Below are 27,487 nucleotides of genomic sequence, written 5' to 3' on the forward strand. Positions count from 1 at the left end.
CGTCGAAGTGAGTAGGAACAAGTGCCCGAGAGTATGACACCAACCGTATCTGCATAACCGTCTCATGCCTTGTCACTCTTATTTAAGTGCCCAACCTGCTACCGTTGAGAACCAAACCAAGGCATCAGCAACATCTCCTTGGAAGCGAGAGTGACAAGATTGATAATGGATCGCAAACATGAAGTCACCACGGCCGAAAAGTCCTTCGACATTGCCATTCCTGAGCAGCCTGTGACTGAGGAGCGCAAACCGTACAAGCCGTCCAAATCTGAAGCGTTGGCCGATCTGGGCACTGCGAGAGCAAACATCGCCGCTGACACAAAGCATCCCAATGGCACTGTGGAAGGCGGTTTTGCCACTCGCAACAAGCACCGCACTGTCGTTCAGCAGCACTGTGACTACTTCGACCCTGATGGTGACGGCGTCATTTGGCCCTCAGATACGTATCATGGCTGTAGGAAATTTGGTGAGTCAACACCTCCGGAACGCTTGGGACATTCATTATTGAGTGCAACGGCAGGTTGGAATATATTTCTCAGTGTTTTGGCGACATTCATCATCAACTTCAACCTGTCGTATCCGACCGTACCAGGAATCTTACCTGACCCGTTCTTCCGAATCTACCTCGACAGAGTGTACAAGTGCAAGCACGGCAGTGACAGCATGACATTCGACACCGAAGGCAGATTCACTCCACAGCACTTCGAGAACATCTTCGCCAAGTACGACCGTGACAACAAGGGCGGACTGACCTTCGGAGATGTGTGGAGCTTCTGGAAAGGTCAACGCATGGTGCTTGACGTGTTTGGGATCAGTGCCACCCTTCTTGAATGTGAGTCTTGTCGCTTTGGAGCATCAAACCAGAGATCAGAACTGACGGAGTGAATAGGGACAGCGGTGTACTTGTTGCTCTGGCCAGACGACGGGATCATGAAGAAGGAAGACATCCGCGGCGTGTACGACGGCAGCATATTCTACCGGATGGCAGACGAGCATGCGAAGAGGACATGGAACGTCCAGAAGAAAGGGTGGTCCTTGTTCCAGCCTGCATTGCTTGTTTCAGCCTGTTGCTTGGGGATCTTCATGAGCAGCAAAGACCACCTGAAAGCCTCAACCTAGCATCTGGCCTCAGAAGTCGAGACTCGATTAGATGGTTGGGCAGCATGGACGTGCAGCATGAGAATCCGACAACGAGGCAGTGTGTCGATGCTGTCCTCAACGCCTCGCAGACCTATTCTTCTCGAGCCATCGATTCGCACGCACTAGCAGCTATCAACACGACTCTTCCAGATATCTATTCTGTACCGTGCAGTGGTAAATGATAGAAAAGCCCAGTCGGGATGCTCGATGAGGGCTAGTCAGGCCGGCGGTTGTCCGGGGCGCGTTTATGAACATGAGTTTCTCATTCTCTTCGTCCTCGGATATTTCCTTCTCCTCCAATCCAGCACATTCATACATTTGCCATTATGGGCGAAGGCCGTGCACCATGGCGCATCTCGCATGTTGCTTATCTTCTCATGACGTGAACATGGTTCTCTGGCTCTGCCTTTGTCAGCCTTGCACTCCGAGAAAACACCAATCTCGCTCCACGCAATCTTGCGCAACATTTTGCCTGGTGCTGGCAAAACATTGACGCGCTTTTCATTGGCTCAACCATTGTCCTGATCCAGTGACTTCGCAGCATTTTTCCCACAAGAACAGAGATCCGGAAATCGTTTGTGTTGGTGACAATGCTACAAGTTGCGCGGGAAACAACGCAGGCCCACGACAGCCGTTCAAGTCCAATGCCGAACGGTCCCTTGAACCCGGTACTACAAAAAGGTGAGGTGTACTCCCTTCTCCTCCTTACTGGCGAGATACTTGAAGATACTCGTTCACATTCAGCTTCGCGGCAGGCCCCTCGTCTCGTACCTGATACCCTTGACTATGATTGCTTCCGCCCCAACCAACGTCTACACCCTTGCAGAGGGAGCTCCCCTGCCACGCAATGACACTGCGGTGCAAGTTCGCAACAAGCACGGCGGAGGCCTCGTTCTCCTCCAGGACACGCAATTGATCGAGACACTGGCACACTTCGCTCGAGAACGGATCCCCGAACGAGTCGTCCACGCCAAAGCGATTGGCACTCGAGGATACTTCCAGGTGACCCACGACATCTCAGACATCACAGACGCCGACTTTCTCAATGGCATCGGCAAGAAGACAGAAGTCGTCACCCGCATCTCTACCGTCGGCCCAGAGTCCGGCTCAGCAGACACCATCCGCGACGTTCATGGATGGGCCATCAAGTTCAAAACAAACCAAGGCAACAATGACTGGGTCTTCAACAACATCCCCGTCTTCTTCGTCCGAGACCCAATCAAATTCCCTTCTCTGAACCGCTCACACAAGCGCCATCCCGCCACCCACTCCACCGACGCCGACATGTTCTGGGACTTCCACGTCAACGCTCCCGAGTCCGTTCACGCGTTGATGTTCTTATTCAGCGACCGTGGCACACCGGCCTCATTGCGCAACATCAACGCCTACTCCGGCCACACGTACAAATTCACCAAGAAAGACGGCTCCTTCCACTATGTCAAGATCCAGATCCATGCCGACGCAGGGGTCAAAAATCACACCGCCGCCGAAGCCACCCGTCTTGCCGGCACCGATCCGGACTCTCTCACGCTGGACATGTACAACGCCATCGAAGCCGGCGACCACCCAAGCTACACCGTATCCATCCAGACGATCCTACCGGGACCGGACGTCGCTTCTTGCCCCGTCAACATCTTCGACATGACCAAAGTCTGGCCGCACGCTCAATACCCGCTGCGCCCGGTCGGCAAACTCGTTCTCGACCGCAATCCCGTCAACTACTTCGCCGAGATCGAGCAGGCGGCCTTCAGTCCCAGCACCATGGTTCCCGGCATTGAACCCAGCGCGGACCCGATGCTCCAGGCCCGTATGTTCGCGTACCCGGACGCCGCGCGCTACCGCTTGGGCGTGAATTACCAAATGCTACCGACCAACGCGGCCAAGAGCCCCGTGTACATCCCCACCGAGCGAGATGGGTCCATGAACTTTGGCGCCAATTACGGGGCGGACCCGAATTACTTGCATAGCGCGATTCAACCCACGAATTTTGTTTCCCAGCAGGATCCTTCGTTCTTCTCGTCCGAGTACAAGCCCACAGAGGAGGAGAGTGTCACCGGAGGAAACCCCGTCGCTTTCCACAGCGAAGTCACCGACGAGGACTTCAAGCAGCCTGGCGCCTTGTGGAACGATGTCATGGGCAAGCAAGAAGGTGCCCAGGAGGCCTTCATCTCCAATATCTCTGAACACATTGCCGGCGTCAAGAGGGGCTGGCTGAGAGAGAAAGTGTTTGGTAAGTTTCTCACACCGCATCCTACGCGAAACTCGAAAACCTTTGTGCGATGTTTGCTAACATCTGGGTGCCTTGTCTCTGGTGATAGAATTATTCCGCCGTGTCCAACCGTCCCTTGGCGACAGGATCGCCGATGCCGTGAACAAGCTCGTCAAAGTATGAGTGCGCACACATATATATACCCCGAAGTCTGCTTCATCCACTACCATTTTCGTTCAGGAAAGGGAGCGAGGCCGCTTTGATCTGGCAGGTGATGGAGCGTCGAGGAGGCCTGGCCGAGTACGGGGGAGCCACAAGGAGTGCTGCCCTGATACCAATGCATAGAAGCCAGTCCGGGCTCAGGGGTCCCCTTTGGACCTTGGCTACAGTTGCCCAGCTGTGACCCTCCATTTATTTCAAGCCTGTTGCCTGGAGACTTTCGAACCGTTCGTCTATCTCAATCCTGTCATATACGACGAGTCCTCCTTTACAGACGAGACCAGCATCTCTCATGATTCTTTACAATCTAGAAGTGCAATGATTTTGTCGCCATGGAAACTCCCACATCTTTTTACTAGCCCATCTCGAAATTTGTAGGCTTCACAAGTGACATCTGATGATCATCCGCGGTCCGCCTCGACTGCCAGACCGCCTCCAACTCATATAGCACACGCTCAACCACGCCGTAGCCAATGCGTCGGCGCATACAGCGCAACAAGGACTTGATTTGTTCGATGTCATCATCATCCGTGACCACGTAGCCGAAAATCAGCAGCGGCCACCAGCCGAGAAAACTGCGCGTCCACGTCTCGTGCGTGGTTGGCCGGTGAAGAATCTCCAGGGCCCGCGACAGTTGCCAGCTTCGCGTAGAAAGAGGAGGTGGTGCAGGGGGTGAGGCAGTGGGCGAGTCAAAGGACGTATATGACGACGCCGTCTTGGGCGGGCGTGACTGGGAGACGCCTAAGCTAGATATGCGGCCATATTGTGGGGAGGAAATGTCCACGTTACGTTGTAACTCAGGTAAGTCCACCATCCAGTCAAGCAGCAAGGAGCCGGCCAGCGCGTACAGAGCCAGAGCTTCAGGGTGCGGATGTGGGTGCTGATGTGGCGGCGATGGGCAGGGCGTTGATGCTGGGGATTGTGAAATGCGACAATCATCGTCCACTTCAATGGCCACTGTTTCCCAATATTTCATCTCACGCTTTAATTGGGAGGAAGTTTGAGCATCGACCCCACTGGGAGAATTGCACAGTTGGATCACGTCCAGGATCAGCCGATAGAGTGGCAGAGGCACGCCCAAAACGGGGCTGTTCGCGGCCGACGAAGCGTCCTGGAAGGTTGGCGACTCGAGAATGTGTTCCGTGGAGGCGAGAAAATGATGGTCGATTTGAAAGTCGACGGCGAAGGGCCGTCTCATGGACAGCAGGAACGCCTGGTAGAGCACACTCTCTGCCGTGATGCGGTCGAAGGGCCGGGTCATAGACAGCGACGACGACGCATTGTTGCTGCTGTACCGAAGTTTGAGCAGATGCATGGCGCCAGCCACGTGTTTGGAGGCGTCGTGTTCGAGATCTGGCCCCCACAGCTTCAGTGAGATGAAAGCTTCGGTGTCAGCTGCCAGATCCAAGGTACTCAGAAAGCAGGCTGAGAAAATAAGCGTCACCGGAGCGCATCTGTGGCAATGAGCGCCCTCGGGGACGCAGTAACAGCACAAGCAGAAAATCTGGGGGCAATACATACTGCATTGATGTACAGGAAGATGACGGTGGTCAGAAGGTGATCGCTGGGGCTTTCACAGGCCCAATCCGACGTGGTGAGGACCCTGTTGACTTGTCTGACGGCTTGCGTGTAGTACCTCAGCGAGACTTCTCGCAGGGAAGGATCGCGGTCAAGCATGTACCTATTGGACGCGCAGCAAGCCAGGATGGCGCACTTGACACTGTCGCAGTTCAAGATGAGTCGACCCAGGCAAGTCCGATAGTCGGCGTAGAAGCCGGGATGTGCGTTGCGCAGCATCAACACGGAGAGGAAGTAGTCGCTAAAGTATCGGAACAACGTGACCTCCAGGTCCGACCGGATGGTCGTCTGCACGATGGGATTTTTGACAAATCCTGCCTGGTGGAAGCCATAGCCATGCCGAGACAGCGACAATGATCGCGCAAAGCTGGCATCATCTTTAGCACCACCAGAATCACACTGCTCCAGAAGGAGGAGGTCCAGGTCGGAATCGGTTTCATCGAAAATACGCGTCACTCCTTTATCACCCGGCGACGTCTCCGTACGCGTGGAGGAGCCCGACGGCCGACGGTGCCTTCGGTCGTAGAGGTCACTCGTCGAGGGCCAGTCGCATTGACGATGGGCTGTGGAACAGTAACGACATGACGGTCGCACCTCGTCACATTTCAGTCGGCGCCGTCTGCCTGTTATTGGGGACCACAAGTATCCTCATCAATGCTGCCCAAGCCAACCATAAGGGAGAGGGGAGATGGAGGTGGCCAGAGCACACATACACGTTAAACAACCCGTCTTTGTTCGCAACTTCGGATGAGGCATGATATCCGTGCCGATGAGATCTCACATGGCGCCCACCACTCGATTACATTCGACATCCGCAAGGGAAAGTCTGCTCGATCTTCTCGCATTCGGCGATGAGAATGAAGAAAGAGGACGGGATGAGACTTGGTGTTTTGGTATGTATTGCAGTGGACAGGGCGAGCCTTCTTATCTCGGACGAGGGCGGGAGGAAGAATTCGCTAAACCACCTCCAGGATAGACTGACTAACTTACAGTAGCCTCCAAAGGTCCAAGCCCCAGGGCCTGCTTAGCCGTATCCACCATTTCGCGCACGATATTCCACCCTCCTCGGTACAAGAGAAAAGTGTATGCTTTCGAATTGGCCAACGAGGACCAAGACGCCAAATTCTTCGCTGTTACAGGCTACAGCTCTGGTGTCGAGGCAATGGATACTAGTAGCGCACCAACTGGAAGGGTTTGCATCTCAACTCAGGTGTAGCAGATATTGACTTAACTGGACCCTCAGTTTGAAAGCGACGTCAAGTTTGTCCTCTGTCTTCCATCTGGCTCCTCGGCAAAAAGTACTTGGAGGTCACAGAACGGTCTTTCATTAACTTAGGCTCCTTTCCCCCCAATCTTTGGCCCTACAGTCGGAAGCACGGTAAGATTCAACCAGCTCCACACCATTCATGTTCAATACTGGCTATTCCTGAATGATCTTCAAGATCATTTCGGCTGCGGCCACGGTATCTTCGTCACGGAAATGCTTGCCTACAACTTGCAACGGGATTGGTGCGCCGATAAATTTGTCGGGAATGTCTGCTGACATGTCAATACTGGACCGCTTTCGGGCTGAAAATAAATGCATGAAGATGCCTGACTTACATTTCTTGTACTCTCGTTCATCCTCTGCCGACCGTGGTGTGTAGTCGGTCTCGACCACGTCGACGTTTGGGTCCGCCTTCAACCCGGTCGGAAAGGTGACGGCGGGCTGGTCGAGGATGTTCCATATCGCCGTGTACAGCCAGTACTGGCCGGTGGCGAGCTCAGGAGCTACACCGACGTAGGCTGGGGTGAGAAGAACGTCGACGCCTCGTTCCTTCATGACGCGATGATAACTAATGCATCGGATAGTTAGCAAGCGGCCTTTTCGGGGGTTCCGGAAAGGACGACTTCTCACTCTGCTCGGTAGGCTTCACGTCGCACGTTCAACTCCCAGTTCTCGGTGACGCTGATTGCCTCGGGTTTGGCCACGCTGAAGGCCCAATCCGTCAAATGGGCAACAGGTTCGCCTCCCTTGGCCAGGAGGTCTTTTTGGTACTTGCCTGCGTCTGGGAAGTAAAGCACCTTGAGGATATCCCATCCTCGGGAATGTTCGTACGGCTCGAAGTCCACCACCTTGACTCCGACGCCCTTGAGGTTCGACACGGCATGCTTAAGACCACGAGTCACGGGCGGATGTGGGTGAACCACCCTAGACAGAATTTGTCAGCTTTTCATTCCATCACCGGGTCATTGGGGGAATGTGTCCAGCATCTCCTCTGAGTCAGAAAAAGGAAAAGCTCACCCGTCATCCCATATGACACCAACGGTGATCTGGCTGGGTTCAACGACTGGGGCACTCCTCCACGGCAATGGGACCAGCGACGTCTCTTCCTCCCAGGGTTCCTGGTCCAGGATGGCCTTTTGCACGAGGTTGATATCTGCAAGGCTATTGGCCAGGGGGGAAATGACGCAGCGAATGCTTTCCTGCCCGTCACCAGCAAGGAGGACACCCTTGTAAGGGTTCCTCAAGGCCGTGGTGCGAAGTCCATAAGCTCCACAGAACGCGGCGGGCACGCGCACAGAGCCTCCAATGTCGGTGCCGATGCCGACGGCGGCACAGCGGAAACCCAGGGACGCCCCTTCGCCGCCACTCGAACCTCCGGAGGTGAGTTTCCGGTTATAGGGGTTGACCGTGGGACCGTAAATAACATTGTCACAATCAATGTGCTGCCGCAGTGTGTCAGCATGGGTAATTGAATGGTTCGAGGCGAGCACCATTTCGTTGCCACTCCTGAGACTACATTCTTTCAGGAGTAGCAACCGAACGAAGTTTGTCTGACGTACCATAAGAGTCTGTGGTTGATTTGTTCTAACATGAATGACGGCGCCAGCATCCTTTAATAACTTCACCATCAAGGCGTCCTCGTCGGCGACGTTGTCGGTCCAGGTGATGTAGCAGGAATGGCAAAGGCGGCCCTTAATGGCCACGTGTTCTTTCACTGAGATGGGCACGCCGTGCAAAGCTCCTACCAGGGACTTTGTCGAGGCAAAGTGCGCGTCGAGCTCGGAAGCCCGGGTGAGAGCCTGTTCGACCATGAATTCGGTCGCAAAGTTCAACAGCTGGTGACCCAGGTGGGCTCTCTTCAAGAAGGCTGTCACCGTGTCCACGGCCGTCAGCGTGCCAGCCGCCATTTGAGCCACCAGGTCTGTGGCGTTGGTCTTTGTGATTTCCAACTCTCGGGGAGTCAGTAGTTTGCAGGTGTCTGCAAAGGAGTGCACGTCGAGCTGGTCAGGCGGGGGCAATTCATCGACCGGCAGCAGCCACTCTGGGTTGAGAGAGTTCTGCAGGATCTTTCGGCATTTTTCAGCCTTGACCTGCCACGATGCCTGAACCATGTTGGCGGAAAGGGGTCCTGCTGAAGTCGAAGCGAGTAGATGTTTTGAATTTCAATACAGTTGGCTTGGGTCAAGGTCAAGCTACTAGAAAAGTAAAGAAGACAAAAAGCGTTATGCTCTGGGATGGAAAGTCAGGTGGAGGATGAGATGTCAATATGTAGATAGTATATATAGTAGTATTCACTTAGCTGAGACAATAATGAAGTGAGTCTTCCTCAGCACTGAAGATCATGATTGAGGGTTGGGAGGGAGGGAGCATTCATCATCGCCTCGCAACAACCAGCGACCCCTTGTTCCAAGCAATCGTGCTCTGACCAACGAGCCAGATTTGCGAGAATGGCACTCAGACTATCACGAATTCTTCTCCGCCGCTGGCGATAGAAGTTCGGCTAGCAAGTCATGTTGTTGTTGTTGCCACCACGGTACTTCTTGTTTAGAAAGGGTGGAGCCTCGTATTGAGGCTAATCTTTGACTTGGGGTAGGCTCCATGCCTCTTTGGATGATAAGAGCCAGCAGTGCTTACGCAGCTCCCGAAAACAACAAGAAGATAGACGAATGCAAGACAGACTAGCTTGGCTTAGGTTCTACAAGACCTAAAAAGCACCTAGGCCCGGGGAAGATCTCCTATCTACTGCTCCTATCTCCTCAGTGCCCCATTATGGACCTCGCAATCGCATATTATTAGCCAGCCTTGTAGAAAGGTGGTCCAACCCGCAAATACCGTTGATTGGTTGGCCTGGGAAGTCGCCTTGGAGCAGGTGGATCATCACCATTGATACAAAACCACCAACACACTGTCGGTCTACCCTACACATCGTCTATCTGGCTAATATAGACTTGTGTAGACTTGGTCGACTTGGTTTTTGACCTTAGGTTGGCGGGCCAAGTCGTGGCTGTGATGATAACCAAACACCAGTAAAACCGATCACTACGGATCCATCGTCGACCCTACCTCTTTAATTCACACCCGTACATGGTGGCGCTTTTCGAAGGTGTCGCGAACGGACCCATCATACTGTCTTTCCTCAACCGGACTGACCCGGTATTAGCTCTGATTGGCACTTGAACTATTGGGCCGATCATCATCATCCTCCTCCTTTATGTGCAACTCTCTGATATCTTTTATCTTTACAACATCATGTTCTTCGTTATCAGCACAAACTTAGCCGAAGAAGACGGCTTCCATCGAGCCTAGAACGGGGGAAGATAGGTCTGTCGGTTGTGCCTATCGTGTGGTAGCGGACGAGAAAGTGCCCCGCGCATGCCATGTGCACTATCTACCTGTATGCCGTGATACAATTGTCCTGTGCGTAACCAGAGCTATATAAAGGAGGTTTCCGCGATACTTGCTTCAGACTTCGACTCGAACTTATCCATTTTGACAGTTTTGCCCTCGTCTCTGCTGCCGCTTCTCACCACAAACTTGATAAACAAACAGTGTAGAAGCGCCCAACAAGCATGACTGTCGACACAGGAATGGCCACACCCGCCCACGATTACATTCCTGGCACGGTCCATTTAGTTGACTTGCAAGGTACGATCCATGCTCGACATGCTGAGGGAGGTAAACACGACATCGTCCTTGTGCCTGCGCCGTCGGCCAACCCAGACGACCCTCTGAATTGGACTCCACGACGCAAGCTCCTTTCTTTGTTCTGTCTCACAATGTATGCTTCTATCCGCTGTTTATGCACCCTTCCCGACGCGGTAGCTGACTCTATTTTTCAGCTACATCCTTGCCGTCGGTTACGCTTCCGCCGCTATTTATTCGGTCCTGGTGCCCATCTCGGAAGCGACCGACCTTAGCGTTAGCGACCTTAACGCAGGGACAGGATACATGTTTCTCGCTTTCGGGTACGTTCCCTTTTCGCTGATGTATAGAAAAAGCCAAAATCGGGCAGAAGATTGCCCCCACCTGAGATACTGGAATCATGGAAACTGACATCAACTTACCAGCTGGGGCTGTCTCGTATGGCAGCCTCTTGCTCAGCAATACGGGAAACGGCCTGTGTACCTGTTCTCAGTTCTGGCAACCATGGTGAGAACTATGAAAAATAATAAAACCTTCGACTGCTGCTCGTGTATATGGCTAACGAGTCTTCTCGTTCAAAAGGCAATCATGATCTGGGCCCCATACACCACGAGCAATGGTCAGTGGATCGCCAACAAGATCTTGCAGGGCTTCTTTGGTGCCCCCATTGAGAGTCTCTGTGAAATCTCAGTCTCTGATCTGGTGAGTCTGACACAGTAACTTCTCCGGTCTCCAGTTAATCGAACTCTCTTAGTACTTCACCCATGAAAGGGGTACATACATGGGTGTCTACGCACTTTTCTTGGCCGGGAGCAATTTCCTTGCCCCCATATTCTCCGGCTTCATCAACGATGGTCAAGGCTGGCAGTGGGTTTTGGTACGTGCTCTTTTCTTTTCCCGGTCAGATGTCATCTGCTTGCTGACCGAAAGTATCCAGTTTTGGTGTGCGATCTTCAACGGTGGCGCTCTCATCATCCTGTTCTTCCTGATGGAGGAGACCAACTACCACCGTAAGCCTCTGCTGGCTGTTGAACCGGACGATGAGAGCACGATCGAAGAGACGGCCATCAGTGCAGGATCGAAGCCGGGAGACTCTGCCGACCCGGAGAAGACGGTGCAAAACAACCACAGCTCCGCGCATGTTGGAGTAGGCCATTCAGAGACATTCCAAAAGAAGACGTACGTGCAGAAGTTGGCCCTCCTGCGCAAGGAAGACCTGCAGAGGAGGAACCAGTTGAGGGGCATGTTCCTCCGACCGTTGATCTTCGCGTCGATCCCTGGCATCGCCTTTTCGGGGTTTATGTACGGCTCCATCGTCTGCTACTTCAATATTCTGAACGGCACCTCTTCACTGATCCTAGCAGATGCGCCCTACAATTTCCCGTCCAGCATGGTGGGATTGTCTTATGTGTCGTGTCTGATTGGTGTTCTTCTTGGGTGAGTCAAACTTTGCGACGAATACTGCATACCAGAGCTGAACAGTATAAGTGCCTTTTACTCTGGTCCCATCGGTGACAGGTTCATCCTCTGGAAGGCCCGAAAGAACAATGGCGTCATGGAGCCCGAGCACCGCTTGTGGCTGTACAGTGCCCTGTTCATCCTCATTCCTGGCGGGTTCCTGATCTGGGGCCCCGGAGCGGCTCACCATATCCATTGGTTCGGTCTCGTCTTCGCCATGGGCATGCTCGCCGCCTCCATCACCATCGGTTGCCAGTTGCCCGTGAGCTACTGCATCGATTCCTACAAGGACGTCAGTGGTGATGGCATGGTCACGGTCATTCTGATCAGAAACACCATGAGTTTCTCTGTGAGCTACGGGTGAGCAGTCCCAAAACAATCCCAGACAAGAGAGAGAGAGAGAGAGAATATGACCGATTGGTTGACCTTTTTCTTGCAGGATCACCCCCTGGGTGACTAACATGGGCTACCAGAATGCCTTCATCACCGCCGCGTGTGTTGCCTTTGCCCAGATCTCGTTATTCTTGGTCTTTATCAAATGGGGCCGTCGGATGCGGAAAGCCAGCGCCACCAGGTACCTGAAATACGTTAAGCAGATCGAGGATGACGGGTTGGTACATTGATCGTACAAAGAGAAACAAAGTAAAGAAAAACGTGGAATGGGGTCAGAAGATGATGGTCCTACGTGACTAGTCCTCTAGATTTGGTAGAGGTGAGAGACAAGGGTAACACTCTAGTAGTAGAAAACCCGTTAAGGTTACCTGGTAATGTTGAACAGCAACTACTACGGTATGTAAAGAGCCAGGCGGCATCTTACCGTCTACTACAGTATTCACGAGTATCATTCTGTAGGTGCCGTCGTCCGTCGTCCGTCATCCGTCATCCGTCACCCGGTGTTTAGAGTGGAGCGACCGTCAGCTGTATGCATTCAGTGATTACCCTTCCTCCTTCGTCCGCCATGGTACGTGGAAAACGACAGTATGAACTCGAGAGGACCTTTGGACTTCTTTTCTCTGCTTACCATGGATACTCTGATCTGCACGCAAAGGAACTTGGGGCGAAATGGCTTCTCTTGCTGCTCACGTGTCGCTCGACGACTTTCTCAAAGTACAGTACGACTATGTCATTGTTGGTGGAGGAACCTCTGGGCTGGTCCTCGCTGCAAGACTGACAGAGAACCCGAATGTCACCGTTGGCGTTGTCGAAGCCGGTAAGCTTCGAGTGGATGACGAGAATGTCAATGGTCTGGCTGGAGGCGCAAATATGTGGAACAACCCCGACTATGATTGAGTATTCAAAACCATTCCACAGGCATGTTATACTCAATTCCCCCCCCCTGGTGTTTACAAAGCGCAAAGTGCGCACGAGAGGGAAAGGCGCAATGGACCAAGGCTGATTCACTGGGCGTTAGAAACACAATCACAACCGCATCCACCACGTCGTTCGGGGCAAATTCGTTGGCGGCAGCAGTGGCATCAACTATATGGCTCTTGTCTCCCCACCATCAGAAGATATTGACGCCTGGGGTCAGCACGCCTCGGGTTGGTCATGGTCTGCACTCGAGCCTTACTACCGGAAGAGTCAGACCCTTCAACCAGACCGTTCCACAGAGGAACGTCCCAGTTACTTCCGACTCGAGCCCAAGCTACAAGGAGATTCAGGCCCCATTCAAACGTCCTGGGCACCGTCCATTGTCCCTATTGAACGAAATCTGATAGTAGCCTTGAACGAAGCCAGCAACACCGAACCTCCCAGAGATCCGTACAGTGGTGACCACCTCGGCATGGCGCAGCACCTTTTCACCTTGGACCGCCGCGCGGGAATTCCGTCTCGAAGCTACGCTACGAGCGGAGACTTCGTGCCATATGCCCATCGCCCGAACCTCAAGCTCCTCACCGAGGCCAGCGTGGTGAAAATCCTTCTAGACAATAAAGACTCCTCTGTCGAAGCTACTGGCGTAATGTTTTCGCATGGTGGGCGTCTGCAACAAGTGCGAAGCAGGAAATTATAATTTCCTCGAGCACAATTCAGAGCCCTCGATTGCTGGAGCTGTCTGGCATTGGTAACCCGGAAATTCTACGAGCTGCAGGTGTCGAGTGTGTCGTGGACCTACCAGAAGTGGGTGAGAATCTCACGGAACACTCCATGTCGTCTCTTTCCTATGAATTGGCTCCCGGTCCAGAGAACATCACGCTCGATTCTCTCTTCCTCGATAGAACTGTCTTTCAAGAGCAGCTCCAACGTCTTATGGCGAGTCATGATGGTTTGATGGCTGGTGCCTTTCGGACCGGTTGGCTTCATCCCCTACGCGGCACGCGTTTCCTCCGAGAGGTTAAAAACGACGATTGAAGGCATCTCTGCTCCAGGCAAAACTCAGCGCGAGCCGCATGAGCGAGTGAAAACGCTGATTGCCAGTCCATCTGCCCCGAGCATCGAACTCATCAGTCTTCCGGGCTATGTCGACCTCGAGGCTGGACACAAAAACCAAAGCAAGATCATGCCTGGAGCCCCCGCAGGACACAATGCGTGCTACACGACCATGGTCAGCGCCATGTATCCCCTCGCACGTGGAAATACGCACATCGAGCGTTCCGAGTCAGCAGTGGAAGAGGGAAAAGAGCCGTTTGCCACTCAACCTCGAATCGACATGGACATCCTGTCTCACGAAGCCGACGTGGACGCCATTGCCGCCGGCCTCGCCGTCGCGGATCGAGCGTACAAGTCGGAATCCGTCTCTGGCAGATTCGTCGGGCGTTTGGCCCCTCCACCAGAGGTTGATCTGCAGGACCCTGAGCAAGCCAGAGACTACGTCCGTCGACAGGTCATGATCTTCAACCACAACTCAGGCACCTGCGCCATGGGGAGAGTTGTGGATGAGCGTTTGCCAGTAAAGAATGTAAGCGGCCTGCGCGTGGTCGACGTCAGTGTCATCCCCGACACCATCAGTGCGAATCCGATGGCCACAGTGTATGCACTGGCGGAGAAGGCGGCTGATATGATCAAGGAGGATTCCCCCCTGTTTACCTCACACGAAGCGGGGAATGGAGAATGATACCTTCCCAGGCCTCAGACACCATTCAAGAAGCGCTTGGACCGGGGGGCCTTAATGGAACCAAAGGAACTATATTTAAACGACGTGCGGGTAGTGCTAAGCCCCACTATAAGTTATGAATCGCTCCTGATGGCTCCAAGAGGGTCGCGATCCAAAGGCGCACAGGGGGTTTCCTTAGCAGCAAGTGGGAGTATAAGTGGGATGTCATACGAGAGCCCTGGTACAGAGGGAGTCGTTTTACTAGAGCGAAGCTGATCAAGACTCAAACGTATGGGTAAGATCAAGAACGAAGTTGACTACGTCTGTTCAGCCTCCGGGAGGTGTGAATAGACCTATATTCCCACGACCTCCTGTTCCTTGTCTCACTCGAGCTTTATTCATCTAGAAGCAAGACTTATTCCGTGACACTCGAGCGTTGCCCAGCCCGAAGGAAGAAGTTCTAACTACTCCGTACTCCCTACCCCGGACTCCTTCCCATTATCCTCCGTCCTCAATCTTACTCCGTGATTTTGATCCCATCTCGACTCCTCCGCCACCGTGCAACTCCCTCCGTCTTCTCGGCAATCCTGCTTGGCCCTGGCCCGGCCCATGACCATCGCACTACGCTAGGTACTACTAGTACCTTGCAGCGCCGGCGCCGAAACATTGCGTCTCTGCTTCTGAATTTTCTCCCGTAAGGACTGTTGGTCGTCGTTGACAAATACGAGACCACCACCTACACTCTCACTCTTCTTCGCCCCTTGAAGTGCGTACGCCGTCGGGCGTTTCTCTCCACCTGGGTGCAAACCTCCTTGGTGCCGTGATGGAGATGGAGTAGGGGACAGAGAACTTGTACCTCCTTGGTGCCGTGGTGGAAGCGGAGATGGAGATAGTGACGGGGATGGAGATGGAGAGAGATCCTCAGATCCGACTGAGCATTGTTCGATATTCCTGGCACTGGCACTGGCAGGAACCGTACTTTTGCCATTTTTACGTGTTCTCCGTTGCACTGAACCTTCAGGAGTCACCGGACTCCTCCCATCTGTCTGCTCGTGTTCGGCTGACTCAATAACTCCACAAGACTGAGCAATCGCAATCTGTTGTGCCGCCGAGACCTTGACCGCGGATTCTCCTGGTGTCGTCGTCGACGCCGTGAGTTGGGGAAAAGTGACCTTTTCGCTCCTCTCGCCACGGCCAGCTGACGACCCTTCAGCTTCAGCCAAGCTACCAAGCTCAGAAGCTGCAGATTGCCTTTTTGACATTCGAGGAATACTCCTGGGCGGAGTCAGCTTTTCGCGGTCCCGGCCTTTCGCCTCATTCCCATTTCTCTGGGATTGTGGTCCCGCAATATCAGCAAGGACATTCTCGTCTTGCGAGTCTGGTATTTCGACTTCAGTGTTTTCAGACCGATCTTCTCCAGCGGCACTGGATGGTATTGGTGGTCTCGACTTCTGCTTGGCTTTACCCGACCGTTTTCGAGACTTTGCGGCGACAGAATCGAGCCCTTTTTCGGTTACTATCGTAAGCTCCGGAGCTGCTAGGGAGGGTAAGCTTGCTGGAGAGCCCGCCCCAGTCTCATCGCCACGGACAGTCAGCCCGTCTGCTGCAGTGCGATCGCGGGATATACTTGGCGAAATGCTGGGAAGGTCATTTACTAGCGCTTTCCCATTGTCTACAGCCGATGAGGGTTGGGTTGGCTCTGCATTGTCGCGGACGAGCGTGTCTGTTCCGGGGCGAGTCACCGAAGTACTCAGTGATGGAGTTTCAGACGGCGGAGTGCTTCTCTGGCTTGCTCTCCTCCGGCCACCACGAGCAAGCTTCGATGGCGCGTGTTGATGACCCACTGTCTTGGCCGTTGATGAATCTGAAGGAGGCGTTGTTATCGTTGTCAAAGGAGTGGAGACTTCGCTGCCCGGCGAGCAAGAATCCTCTGGTATTGAGTCCCTCTCACCTGACTCATTCGTGTCCTGGCGGAAAAGCCTGCGGCGTGGTGTCTTCAATCCGGAAGCATTGTGCATGGCCGGTCGTCGAGCGGATGGAGTTGTGTGCAGCGATGAGCTGTCGATGTCTGCCTTGGCTTGGTCCGTACTTCCCTGGGCCGAACGACCATCATTCGACAGGCTTGGCTGGCGTGACGAAGCACTCGCAGGCGTACCTTTGTCCACTGGGCTGCAGCTGCCGTCTTCGAGGTCTTCATCCTCGTCACGCTCATCGTCAACATCATGTGGTGCCATTTCCGGACACATCCAAATTTTCCCATCGGAATCCTTTAGGAATGACTCCCTCAATTCGGCTTCGAAGGGCTCCTGCTCAAGTCCAGCACCGGCAGGCCAATACAGCCAGCGTATAAACTCAGGCGTGTGGTGGTGAGGTGGGTCAATGTTATATGGAGTGAATTGCATCATCCAATGGATCCAGTAATCGACGGTCTTCTTTGCTCCTTCTAGGCTGATCCGGAACCATTCTTTGTGCAGCTTGGGATGTCCAGGACAAGCTTTGAGATACCGGACTGGTCTCAGCTCGGCGTGGATAATCTTCTCGATCCTTTGTGCAAATGGAATCTCATGCGACTGATATTCCAGGTGGTAATCGATGCCGCAGTCCTTCCTCCATTGCACAAGTCGCCTGGCAACATTTTGTGTGTAGCCAATTTTCACTAGTCCCGGGTCATCCTCATTGCTGAGGATATAGATGTAACCTCTTTTTGAATCCGGTATCGAAAGCCCTTTGATGGTACTGCACCATACACTGTATTTTTCATTAGGCTTTACCTTAGATGACATGGGAGAGGTTGTGCCTTCACGGTTGCTGATCTGCGGACTTCTGTCATTTGATGAAGCATTAGGATTGGCGATGGGGAATTTGTCGATATTGCTGACGGTACCAGGACGACCGTGCGAGGCATATGGTGAGTCAATAGCCAACGAATGCTCTTCATCGTCTGCAACCTCTGATGCATACGCTCCTGGTAGGCCAGAGGAAGCAGCAGGCCTTCGGCTCCCTCCTGCAGCGCGATGATAGGCAATCATCTCAGTCTCCCATCGGACCAAAAACCGCGCAATGCTTGGCCGATCCTTGTGATGAGGGCACAAACAGAGAAGGATGTAACTTTCGAGCATTGAGCGGAACGATATGTGCGTAGGGTCTGTAGAGATCAGGCAGTTGCGTAGGGCAGAGGCCCAAAACCGATTATCATTGGGGGTCTTTGTGCATCTCTTTGCTCTCAGCGTCATTCCGACACAAATGAATTGCTCGTCATGATCCTTGAGGTCAAAGAACGAAATTTCCCTGGGGAGATCGACCAGCCTGAACAGCTCGAACCAAGGAGCTTTCCAGACAAGGTATGCCCAGAGTGACAGGACACCAACCAGGAGGTGTTCAAGCAAGAATGCCTGAAAAGCGAACATCGTGTCCCAAACTTCAGAACGCAGGCAGCTACGCAGACCTTGGTATCGGTTGGCGATAGCAGGTGATTATAAGTCTTCGCTCAAGCGTCGAAGCATTTGGGCCGATTCTTCCGTCCTGGGCGAAGTTGGGGGCTGTGGAAAGTGACCTGTTAGTGGGTCGATAGGTTTATCAGGGGTGTGCATTGATGCGACCGTATAGTCGGCCGGCTCCTGGCTGTGTCAGTCGGGTGTCGTGGCGCATCGAGAAACAGCCAGAGTCTTGCGCCTTTCGCAAGAAGAGAGGAATGCTGCCAGCTCCAGGCTCGGCAGTACATCAGAGCCATAATCATACATTGTAATTGTTCTGTGATAATAGAAGATACATAAGGGGATTTCCTTAGGCTAACATGGATTGTAACAGACCATGCCGGATGAGGCAAGGTGCAAGGCTGAGTGCTCAAGGAACATCACCCTTGCCAGGCTTAGCCATCGACGGGTTATCGTGGCTCTGGTGTTCTGGTTGGGACTCGAGCTGTGACTGTAAATGTAGAAGAGTTGAGGCCCTGTTGGCCGGACACACCGATATAGGCTCCCTGGAACGACGGGCCGGAGCGCTGACCGGGTATGGGTCAAGCGGTTCGTTATCCCGATAATTCCGACAGGGTCGTGCATATGGAGGCATGGCGCAATACTTGGCCGTCTGGGGTCCATCAAAGGTTCCCGGCGCCACTATGTTACATCCAGGTACTCGGCGGCGTCTTCGGTAGGATATGCTGTGTGCCGCTCAGCCTGACGCCTACGGCCTTGTCTGTGTCCAGACATCGCCCATGATCAGCAGTCTGAGCATGAACGACTTTACCTAATAGCGGCAACCAACCGGCATAAGCACTGCAGTGCCAGATCGCCCGACGAGTAGATTCCACTGCTAGCTCGGGTCCCAAGCGTATTGAGTGTCCGAGCATTCTCATCTCGGAGGCGGATTAAAAGTCATCCCAGTCGGTGCCACATAACCTTCCTGATTGGTGCCGGAGGCCACGGGTTTTCTAGCTTGCTCCTCTCGGAACCGTACCTCTTTCTCATCCTGAGCAACGACACAGCAGCAGCAACAAAGGCCCTTGACACAATCACCAGGGACATTGCCTGCCTCCGTACTCATATTGTAAGTCTTCCGTATCCGTGAACGTTGGATCGCCGCCAGAAACCCATTGACACCACACAAGGCCGCAAATGCTATGCAGGATCCGTTGACAGCGGCGTAACCTAGCATATTTGTTGGATCTTTTCTTTCCCCTCGAAGCGCCAGTCGGTATTGTGTCCTTCCGTAAACGATACAGGGGCAGAAAAGTCCCGTCAAACAAGTGGAAGGATCGGCACAGGAGCATAGACCATGCTGCCATGATCCGCCTTTGAGCGCTTGTGGACTGGGAGTATATATGCCAATCGAAAAATGCGACGGATCGGGCGGCGGAGGAACGATGGCCATGTTGGTGCTCGCTCTTTGTGGCACTCTCGGAGCGTTTGGAGTCAAGGGATTAGCGTCGGGCGCAATGGCTACTGCTGGCTTGTTGTCCGATGATGGCTGCTTTACTGGTTCAGGAGGTTGAGGCAATGGATACTGTTCTTGAGAAGGTGGTGATTGAGCGGGTGGTGTAGGTACTTGTACAGGTGCTTGCTGGGCCGGATAAGCGCTTGGGTATCGCGGGTCCTGTACCTGCTGCTGTTGTACTCCCATGGGATTCTGCACTTGATATGTGTAACCCGCGGGTTCGTTCCCTTGCGGTGCCATGTTCTGTACCTGCGGATTCGGTACTCGTTGTGATGGTACTGGAGGGGCTGTCTCTCTTTCTTCTCTTGTGTTATTTACCCAAGCTCGACTTTCCTCATCTGCTGGGGTATCCATCCATGAGAATCGGGCATCGGCAGGCGGTCGAGGCGGTTGTAGAGAGGTAGGAGGACGGACTCGAGGATACTCATAGGTCTTCATTTCTCCAGCTCAATCGGCAGCCAGCTGCCGAGTAACGATGAAGTCGTATTGCTGTCGTCAGCAGATAAGCTGAAATGGAGGCCTGAGTGTTTCTGCCCATACGACGAGTCGATTGTTCACGTCCGCAGGCACGAACTCGAGATAAAAGAGGAGGATGGGATGGAACGATGTGCTTACCTTGTGACCTGCGCATCGCCTCCATCGGCGTCCATAAGGACTCCTTCCAGGAGGTTTCCATTTCCATGTTTCCCGGAGAGTCCATCACCGGTGCTTGGAGCCATCACGGTCAACGATTGGACTGGAGAGGTTACAGGTCATGACTCGGCAAGATCGGGGCGCTTACAGGAAACAAAAATAACCGGGGTCAGCTGCATCCTCGGCGCGGTTCGCAACACCAATACCTGGTACATAGCATTGTCCAATTATGAAACAAGCGACGAATTCATTGCTTTGCCGCCAGTCACCCAAGACCTGGAGGATCAAGGAGCGTCAGATGGGCGCAGCATCTGTGGTAAGTTGGCGGGATGTCTTCTCTCACGCCTCTGTCACTTGTCCTCAAGCGCCCTGGGCGAGTGCTTTCTCGTGACGGAAGAACTTGTCACTTCTTTATCTTCACTTTTCACAAATACGTACTGTAGCCCATTGTCGACGCTATGACGCAGCATTCGGTGACGCCTCTTCTCTTTTGCATAAACGGCCAGATTCAGGAGCGCATTGCGTTGCTCTTCGAAGGCAGTCGAACGTTGTTACAGGCGCTACAATGCTCACCAAAGAGTAGGCTAACTACTAGGTTGTGAAGAGTTCGTCGATGCAAGTGGGAATTCTGGCTAGAGTTCCATTTGATTCGTCATACCAGGCTTCTCACCGTCATCCTCGCCGTGCTGCCACAGATCATGACTCCCAGGCCTCAAATCCACCGTGGGCAATTCTGCCATATGCAACTTGGCACTTCCATACGGCCTCAGTTCCACGGGGAAGGCTCTCCCCGTACAGTTCCGTTGCCCCTTAAGCGGAGGATTCGGGGCATATCCATCCTTCAATTGCCAATCGATCTCACAGGCCAAGGCCGAGATACTTACAGGTGGCTGTTCCTCATGCCATATTGGATGGGGCATCCAATCATCGTACCGATTCGGATAATCGAAAAATCTCAGTGTCGTGATATCAATAGCCACATTCCACGGTTCTCGCGGCAGTATCGCCCAATCTCTCGCCTGGGGCGGTGCCGACGTCCCTGGATACCGTGCTGGGCGGGTATAGGAGTAGTCTCCGGCAATAGGCAATGCGTATAGTAGCGCGCCATGATATATCGACACGGTGTCGTTCGCTCGAGGCTCGACGCGCACTGTCGCACCAAACATGACCTCAATCCGAGTGTGACCAGCAGGCACAATCATGGTGTGCAAACCCGTCGCATTATCCGGCTTGAGGTCACGAGCTTTGCCCGAGTCAACCCAGATACTGCTCTCATTCAAAATTGCCCAGCTAGGCACCCGGAACGAAAATCGAAACGCTGACCTCGCTTTCATCTCGTAACTGAGGTAATTTGCAAAGGGATAGTTGGTCTCACAGCGAATTCGTATCTTGTTGCGCTTCATCAAGGTTGTGCTGACATGTGCCGGGCCGAGCAACGCATGCGCAAGTCCGTCCTCCCCAACCTTTACAAAGGATGCCGGCACCCATTTGGCGTATCCCTGCATATTGACCGTGCAGCATGGAAAATTTGGCTCGGTTCCATATGTCTGACCAAAGGGACCAACGTTCCAGAACGGCGAGCTTTCCAGACGGTGACTTGCGGGTTGATTCGTCTGGGCTATATATTGATGCGCCCACCAATGCGGCATGAACATGACTGGAAGAGCGTTGTAAGCGGCGAGCTCGGACTTGTCAGCAAGATCACGGTCCCCCGTAGCTTGGTAGAGGTAGTTCAACGAGAACATTGTCTCGACCACACTGCAAAGTTCGGTGCCACGGACGGGACTGAGTCCAGCCTGCCGCTCGTCGCCGATGATGGCTCCTGACGGTGTGCCATGATATTGAAACGTCCAGTTGACTCCGTTCCTGCTTGTGTTGAGCAGCGAGTCGTCTTGCACCAGCCTTCGCATGACGGCAGCCCACTTCAGTCCCTGGCCGGCATTGACACCATGAAGGTACGGAAACAAGCTGTTTGTCAGTTCAACCGGATACAAATCCAAATCATCTTTGATGTAATTGTCCTCGTTGAACCAGTACCCCCAGTCATAGGCCATCTCGTACATGTACACCATACAATGGTGGATCTCTTTCTCGTTACCCATGGGATACTTCTCGTATAGCCATTGCAGGGCAAGCACCATATCTGCAGCCCTCGAACGGCCCCATTGCTCGTCGAACTGGTCGCCAGGCTTCCACACGTAGCCTTGGTGCTTGTTCGAAAGCATTTGGTACATGAGCAGCACAAACCGATGCATGGCTGGTAAGATCATTCCCTCACCGAGGTCGGGCTCGGCCTCCACCAATTGCATGAAGCCCAGAAACAGAGGATATCTCCCCCAGAAATTGCGGCGTGAAAGATCTGTTTCGGGACCGAGCCAGCCGTCCTCATGTTGATGACTGATGACCCAATCGGTGACGCGGAGAACGTGATGCTTCAGCCGTGCGTTTTCGGTCAGCCAGGCCAACGGAACAAGTGCATTGTATGAGTACGGCCATGCTTCATTGAGCCCTGCACGAGCAGTGTCAGTATACTCGTCCCTCGTGTAAGCCGAGTTGGGATTGAAGGGCATACATGAATATTCTTGGTCTCCCCCGAGCCAAGGGGCATCCTTAACAAGGCGATAAAATTCATGCAAATGACCTGGCAGGCCGTCGGCCATCAAGTCCAACTGTTGGCGAAGCCATCCCAGCGGCTTGACAGAACCGAGAGGCAAGGGTTCAAATTTCAAGGGTAGCACTGCAGCGCCAGGTTAGCTTAGCTTTGGCTGACTCTTCACCAAGGGCTTCTTCGTACAAGTGGTGTTAAAATAGGGGTCTCTGATCGGTTGCTGAGGGTCTTCTTTGGGAGTCCGCACATTCCACGTCGGTCTATTTAGGATGACACGTTGATCTTTCAACCAAGATCTGTGGCAACATCCTGGCGCTGGATCAGCATGATATCGTTGCTTCAAGATAAGGAGCGATAGTACCTGCATCTTCCCCGCGTTGGGCGGGTTCGCCTACCGCCAGTGGCTGCTGGGCGCTGGACACATGGGCTTGGACATAGGCTAGACCCTGCAAGACGATGAAAACAAACAACCTATACAGCAAACCCCATGATAGTACCATGGCTTTTGAAGGATATCAAGGAAAAAAGGATCTGCGCCGGCGCAGACCGTAGAACTTGGGCAATAAGAAGGAGAAGAAGGAATGAATAAAAGAAGGGGCCATCATGAGCGTATGACCCGGAAAATTGCGTGATACTGACACCCGCCTCAGGCCTCCATTGGATCATTTTGTAAGTCACGCGGCTCCCGTGGGACACCCAAGGTTACCCCAGATTTGACTTGGCAGTAGGACTCATACGGAGTAATCGACACAATCATCACGAGAAGAAATAACAGGGATTCCTCTTTTGTACACACATCTTCGACAGTTATAGCTACATGTCACTAAGAATCTAGCTGCTTTTTCTTCTGGGGTCAAATCCTCCGTCTCAGTCGCACCACATAAGCCTCCCACTCACGATCCATCGTCGCGATCCACTACTCCCATACAATATGTCTGCTCTAGCCTGTGGGAGACTCGCAGCGCCACGCCGACAAGTTGGGTGAGCTCTTGTACGCGTCAACCATGGTAGTGAAAGCAGCGTACAAGCCCAAAATGCAGGTGACACAAGACCCGAGGTAGTACACCAAATCGAACAGGTTCCACCAAAGCTCCTTCTTGAAGCCCCGAATCCATCGCTTGACGCCGCTGTCGACCCGCTGGACTTGCCCAGTAGCAGGGTCATACGTCTCCTGGGGCAGAATGGCGTCCCGCTGGATCTTGAAGCCCATCATCATGAATGGTGGGAAGGTATAGGTGAATTGCAGGATGCATCCAGCACCAACGAGCACAATCCAGGAGTTGATTTGAGGCACCGATTGTGCGGCGACCCAAGCAAGTATCCAGTAGATGGGGACGAAGAAGACGAAAATCCATTTGCCACCCTTGCTCTCGAGTCGGGGGAACTTCAACAAGTCTCTTCCGAGGTTGTTGTAGAGCACCTTGATGCCGATATTGCCGTACAGTACGGCCGCAATGAGACCAGTGATGAGTCCCAAAATGTTGCCAACAGTCTGCCACGAGTACGGGGAGACACCTTGGTACGAGACGTTGTATGCATATTGTCCTTGCCTGGGCATCGCGTTAGCACCATGTTTCTGCTCAGCTGGATTCCGCATTCACTCACATGCAATAGGTATAGAGACCATAGACCATGTAGCAGAGGTAGATCAGAATATCTGCGCAGACAAGTCCTTTCCAGAAGTCCATAGGGCGACGCATTTCGGACATTAACTCGACGAACAGAGTGGCCCCGCCGAAGGAGAAGACGGCATTCATAAGACCATTAACGTTGTCTACGATGCTGAGTCCGGATGGTGCTGCGCCGGACACCTGGATAGGATCCGGGTTGTTGATGTTAAAGTCAGGGTTTGAGGCAGCGTAGAGCTTGTAGTTGGGAGGCGAGTGAGCCATAACGCCCATGCTAGCCGTGCTTTAGCCATGAACTTGACATAGAGCAAGGCAGGGAATACTCACGTTGCAAAGATGATAAACAGGTTCAAAAACACCGCCCAAGAAGCCAACCAGCCGAAGCGCTGAAGCGTTCGAATCTGTCCGACGATACAACCAAAGATCGTGCAAACAGCCATACACACAATGAAGCAAAGATTGCCCTTGGACAGCTGGCTGATAGATTGGCCACTCGTCAGGATGATCAAGGCCACGTTCAGAAAGAACTGGAATGATTGCAAGCTGTTGACGGTATGGCGAAACCATGATCCATAGACACGGAATCCAATGTCACCATAACCTTTCATTGGATACCGGTCACTGTCGAGCTGGAGATACATCCTCCACAGTTGGTAACCGCTGTAGCCACCAAGAGCACCAAAGACGGTGAAGAGAGCGACACCAGGTCCGAGACCCATTTGGCTGAAAGCGTACCCTGTGCTGAACGGGCCCAGAATATCGGTGGTGATCAGATAGAATACGGCGGACCTGATCCCCCACGTTAGCCGGGATACAGGTGTCCAAGGAACTAACTCACCAAGTCGCTGTCCTTGCAGCTCGTGAAGCTTGCACCCATTCATCGTCAGAGATGATCATAGGCTCGAACTTCCTGTCCTGCGTAGTCTTCTCGTTGCCCGACTCGTTGCCCGATTCCGCAGGTCGCGCAATTTGAGCCTCGCCCTGTGCGCTGATGGACAAACGTGGCTGCTCAATCGAGGTACGTCGTTGCGCCCGTTTACGAAGGATCTTCTCCTTGATAAAGGCGGTCGCAGGGCCATCGGTGGCCTGGTAATCACTGCCCGGACCATACAAGCGATCCTCCTCCGCTCTCGTAATCTTGGCGAAGTGTAGGTATTCTTCGAAAGGAATGCTGGGATCGTGCAGCTTTTCCAGAAGTCTTTGAGGGTAGGTAGTCTGGTCGATACCTTGGCCAGAAAGGGAAAGGCGAGGGTCGGCGGCAGCGCCAATGCCCGCGATAGATCCTACTCCAGAAGCCATGTTGAAAGGTAGTCAAAACACCAAGCGACCAAGGCCTTTTCCATGTGGTCAAGACGTGGAGCTGCGACGGTGCAACGTGCAGGGTTATATATCTCCCGTACCACACGGTTCCACTAGCCTCAGAGCAGCCAACGCCGATTAGAGGGTTACACTCCCCAGAGAACATATCTGGCAGAAGCGAAGCATTGGCACTTGCCTTGCCCAATGATTCCACAACTGATAGGTCAAGGTTGTGTAATTGGCTTTTTCGCACTTACATCCCTGGTTAGTCAGGTAGGATAGAGTGAGGAGGGTAGCCGAAGTTTGAGATTGCGACGTCCAGTCTCAATTACCGTTGGATAGGCAGTTTGATAGCAGTTCAGGGAGGAGAACATTGCCCCAAAGCAGCTCCATGTTCGACTTCCGCCAGATAGGGGACTCCGAACGCTGTGGTCAGGCTTATGATTGGCTGAGAGTAGAAAGTATGATGAAATCATGCGACGACTGGCACACCAGAATACTGGTACAGTAACTCGATCAGGCAGGTCGATGTTCATGGGTGGTTGCGAAGGCGAAAATGGCTGGGTACGGCAAAGATTGTCCGGAGTTTCATCTGATCGTAGCCGCTTCGCCAGCATGTTCGCCTCTCGGCTTGACACATTCTCGCATGCTCATCATACAGATTGACCGGCCTTTTGATGCTCGGGTAGCCCTCAGGAGTGGCGCGGATTTGCAAAAGAGTCGCTGATGTAGGCCAATGATCCCAATTAGTGATCGACGCAGTAGCGCGGCGGATTATCAACGCCACTGTCTGTGACAACAGAGTCCAAGTTGTGTGGGGTTGACGTCTGCACAGAGGAATGCTAAGCTTCGTTGCAAAGCTTGTCGCGAGATAACAGTCGAGGCAGTCTCTGTAGCCACCTCGTCATGCTCTAAGCGAGGCCGTGGAAAATCATGTTGACTTGCGAATCCTGATGTAACATCATCGGGCTAGTGGACAACACTGACAAGATTCTAAGCATGGTGTCCTCTGATGCATCAAGACCAATTGAAGCCGTTCTGCGTTTCTCCGGATCCTGAACCTCGGTCTCGTGCATGATTTCCATTACCGCACAGTACTCGTATGCGTTGAGGGTCCCAAGTGTCTCGGGCCGCAGGTGGGGGTATTGGTGGTGTCCCTTTCCATTTGTCGCTCGGGGACTGCCCTTTTATGGGAGAGCTTCCGAAGCATATTGTTTTTGGCGGGTTGCATCCTTCGAAGACCACATACACAATCAAGGATGGCTAACCCTGGCGTTGACATGGTTCGTGCTCGTGTTGCAGTGCGTTCTGAGACCCGTAAGCTCCGCTGGAAATCGGCGCCTTCTGACGGTTCAAGTCGGCATTCATAATAGTACATACCTATTAAGGGGACAGATAACAATCCACAGTCTGTTGCTCCAGAAGCCTTCTCCCCGTCTTCCGTGCAGCGATTAGGAAGGTTGCATCGCACATGGAGCCTGGGATGGTACGTACCATAATAGTGATTAAGTTAGACAACCGAACACCAGACTTTGGAAGCGTGTGGACCGTCGGTAACTGCGCTGGACCTCGCACGGTCGCACCTCGTCCTTCATTCGTTTGATAAGATTGGCGACGAAAAGGGTCAAACCGATGGCAACGGGTCAAATCGTGTCTCCGGCTCCCGGCATGGATGATCAGGGGGTCCATACAGCGATTGCGTGTCCCAGATATGTTCCTGAAAGTTGTCGGCCAGGCAGGGAGAAGTATGGAGCATCACGGAGTATTGAGGCCCGGATTGGGTCGCAGGCTTGACTCGGCGACGGTGTAATTGACTTGAAGAAGAGATGCTAAGGACTTAAAG

General features: G+C 53.2%; 11 protein-coding genes across 11 annotated transcripts; 4 read left to right on the forward strand and 7 right to left on the reverse strand.

Annotated features, from left to right (window-relative positions):
* Nucleotides 1-165: 165 nt before the first annotated feature.
* PV05_00353 (uncharacterized protein) lies at nt 166-1,119 on the forward strand (the record flags this gene model as incomplete). The annotated part of the gene is made up of 3 exons (XM_013465242.1): nt 166-466; nt 521-832; nt 890-1,119. The coding sequence occupies 3 exons, from the start codon at nt 166-168 to the stop codon at nt 1,117-1,119; spliced, it is 843 nt and encodes a 280-aa protein (XP_013320696.1).
* Nucleotides 1,120-1,455: 336 nt separating this feature from the next.
* Nucleotides 1,456-3,885, forward strand: PV05_00354 (uncharacterized protein). Its single transcript, XM_013465243.1, has 2 exons — nt 1,456-3,370; nt 3,459-3,885. The coding sequence occupies exons 1-2, from the start codon at nt 1,927-1,929 to the stop codon at nt 3,530-3,532; spliced, it is 1,518 nt and encodes a 505-aa protein (XP_013320697.1). The 5' UTR covers nt 1,456-1,926; the 3' UTR covers nt 3,533-3,885.
* On the reverse strand, nt 3,809-5,763 carry PV05_00355 (uncharacterized protein). The gene is made up of 2 exons (XM_013465244.1): nt 5,090-5,763; nt 3,809-4,934 (listed from the first exon to the last, which is right to left on the reverse strand). The coding sequence occupies exons 1-2, from the start codon at nt 5,363-5,365 to the stop codon at nt 3,924-3,926; spliced, it is 1,287 nt and encodes a 428-aa protein (XP_013320698.1). The 5' UTR covers nt 5,366-5,763; the 3' UTR covers nt 3,809-3,923.
* Nucleotides 5,764-6,566: 803 nt separating this feature from the next.
* On the reverse strand, nt 6,567-8,524 carry PV05_00356 (uncharacterized protein; the record flags this gene model as incomplete). Its single annotated transcript, XM_013465245.1, has 5 exons — nt 6,567-6,685; nt 6,749-6,981; nt 7,044-7,337; nt 7,431-7,855; nt 7,973-8,524. 5 exons carry the CDS (start codon nt 8,522-8,524, stop codon nt 6,567-6,569), a joined length of 1,623 nt encoding a protein of 540 aa, XP_013320699.1.
* A 1,458-nt stretch (nt 8,525-9,982) lies between these two features.
* PV05_00357 (uncharacterized protein) lies at nt 9,983-12,136 on the forward strand (the record flags this gene model as incomplete). Its single annotated transcript, XM_013465246.1, has 8 exons — nt 9,983-10,191; nt 10,253-10,378; nt 10,481-10,562; nt 10,638-10,757; nt 10,810-10,932; nt 10,993-11,492; nt 11,544-11,873; nt 11,953-12,136. The coding sequence occupies 8 exons, from the start codon at nt 9,983-9,985 to the stop codon at nt 12,134-12,136; spliced, it is 1,674 nt and encodes a 557-aa protein (XP_013320700.1).
* A 439-nt stretch (nt 12,137-12,575) lies between these two features.
* PV05_00358 (uncharacterized protein) lies at nt 12,576-14,565 on the forward strand (the record flags this gene model as incomplete). Its single annotated transcript, XM_013465247.1, has 4 exons — nt 12,576-12,749; nt 12,925-13,470; nt 13,545-13,803; nt 13,865-14,565. 4 exons carry the CDS (start codon nt 12,576-12,578, stop codon nt 14,563-14,565), a joined length of 1,680 nt encoding a protein of 559 aa, XP_013320701.1.
* Nucleotides 14,566-15,170: 605 nt separating this feature from the next.
* Nucleotides 15,171-17,951, reverse strand: PV05_00359 (uncharacterized protein; the record flags this gene model as incomplete). The annotated part of the gene is made up of 1 exon (XM_013465248.1): nt 15,171-17,951. One exon carries the CDS (start codon nt 17,949-17,951, stop codon nt 15,171-15,173), a length of 2,781 nt encoding a protein of 926 aa, XP_013320702.1.
* Nucleotides 17,952-18,894: 943 nt separating this feature from the next.
* Nucleotides 18,895-19,716, reverse strand: PV05_00360 (uncharacterized protein; the record flags this gene model as incomplete). Its single annotated transcript, XM_013465249.1, has 1 exon — nt 18,895-19,716. One exon carries the CDS (start codon nt 19,714-19,716, stop codon nt 18,895-18,897), a length of 822 nt encoding a protein of 273 aa, XP_013320703.1.
* Nucleotides 19,717-20,257: 541 nt separating this feature from the next.
* On the reverse strand, nt 20,258-23,277 carry PV05_00361 (uncharacterized protein). Its single transcript, XM_013465250.1, has 4 exons — nt 23,079-23,277; nt 22,904-23,026; nt 22,682-22,846; nt 20,258-22,618 (listed from the first exon to the last, which is right to left on the reverse strand). The coding sequence occupies exons 1-4, from the start codon at nt 23,215-23,217 to the stop codon at nt 20,742-20,744; spliced, it is 2,304 nt and encodes a 767-aa protein (XP_013320704.1). The 5' UTR covers nt 23,218-23,277; the 3' UTR covers nt 20,258-20,741.
* A 231-nt stretch (nt 23,278-23,508) lies between these two features.
* On the reverse strand, nt 23,509-25,767 carry PV05_00362 (uncharacterized protein). The gene is made up of 4 exons (XM_013465251.1): nt 25,184-25,767; nt 24,673-25,134; nt 24,323-24,619; nt 23,509-24,267 (listed from the first exon to the last, which is right to left on the reverse strand). The coding sequence occupies exons 1-4, from the start codon at nt 25,642-25,644 to the stop codon at nt 23,658-23,660; spliced, it is 1,830 nt and encodes a 609-aa protein (XP_013320705.1). The 5' UTR covers nt 25,645-25,767; the 3' UTR covers nt 23,509-23,657.
* Nucleotides 25,756-26,798, reverse strand: PV05_00363 (uncharacterized protein). The gene has a single exon (XM_013465252.1). The coding sequence runs from the start codon at nt 26,259-26,261 to the stop codon at nt 25,914-25,916; it is 348 nt and encodes a 115-aa protein (XP_013320706.1). The 5' UTR covers nt 26,262-26,798; the 3' UTR covers nt 25,756-25,913.
* Between the last annotated feature and the right edge of the window lie 689 nt (nt 26,799-27,487).

The sequence above is a fragment of the Exophiala xenobiotica genome (genome assembly GCF_000835505.1).
Source record: "Exophiala xenobiotica strain CBS 118157 unplaced genomic scaffold supercont1.1, whole genome shotgun sequence".
NCBI classification, from domain to species: Eukaryota; Fungi; Ascomycota; class Eurotiomycetes; order Chaetothyriales; family Herpotrichiellaceae; genus Exophiala; species Exophiala xenobiotica.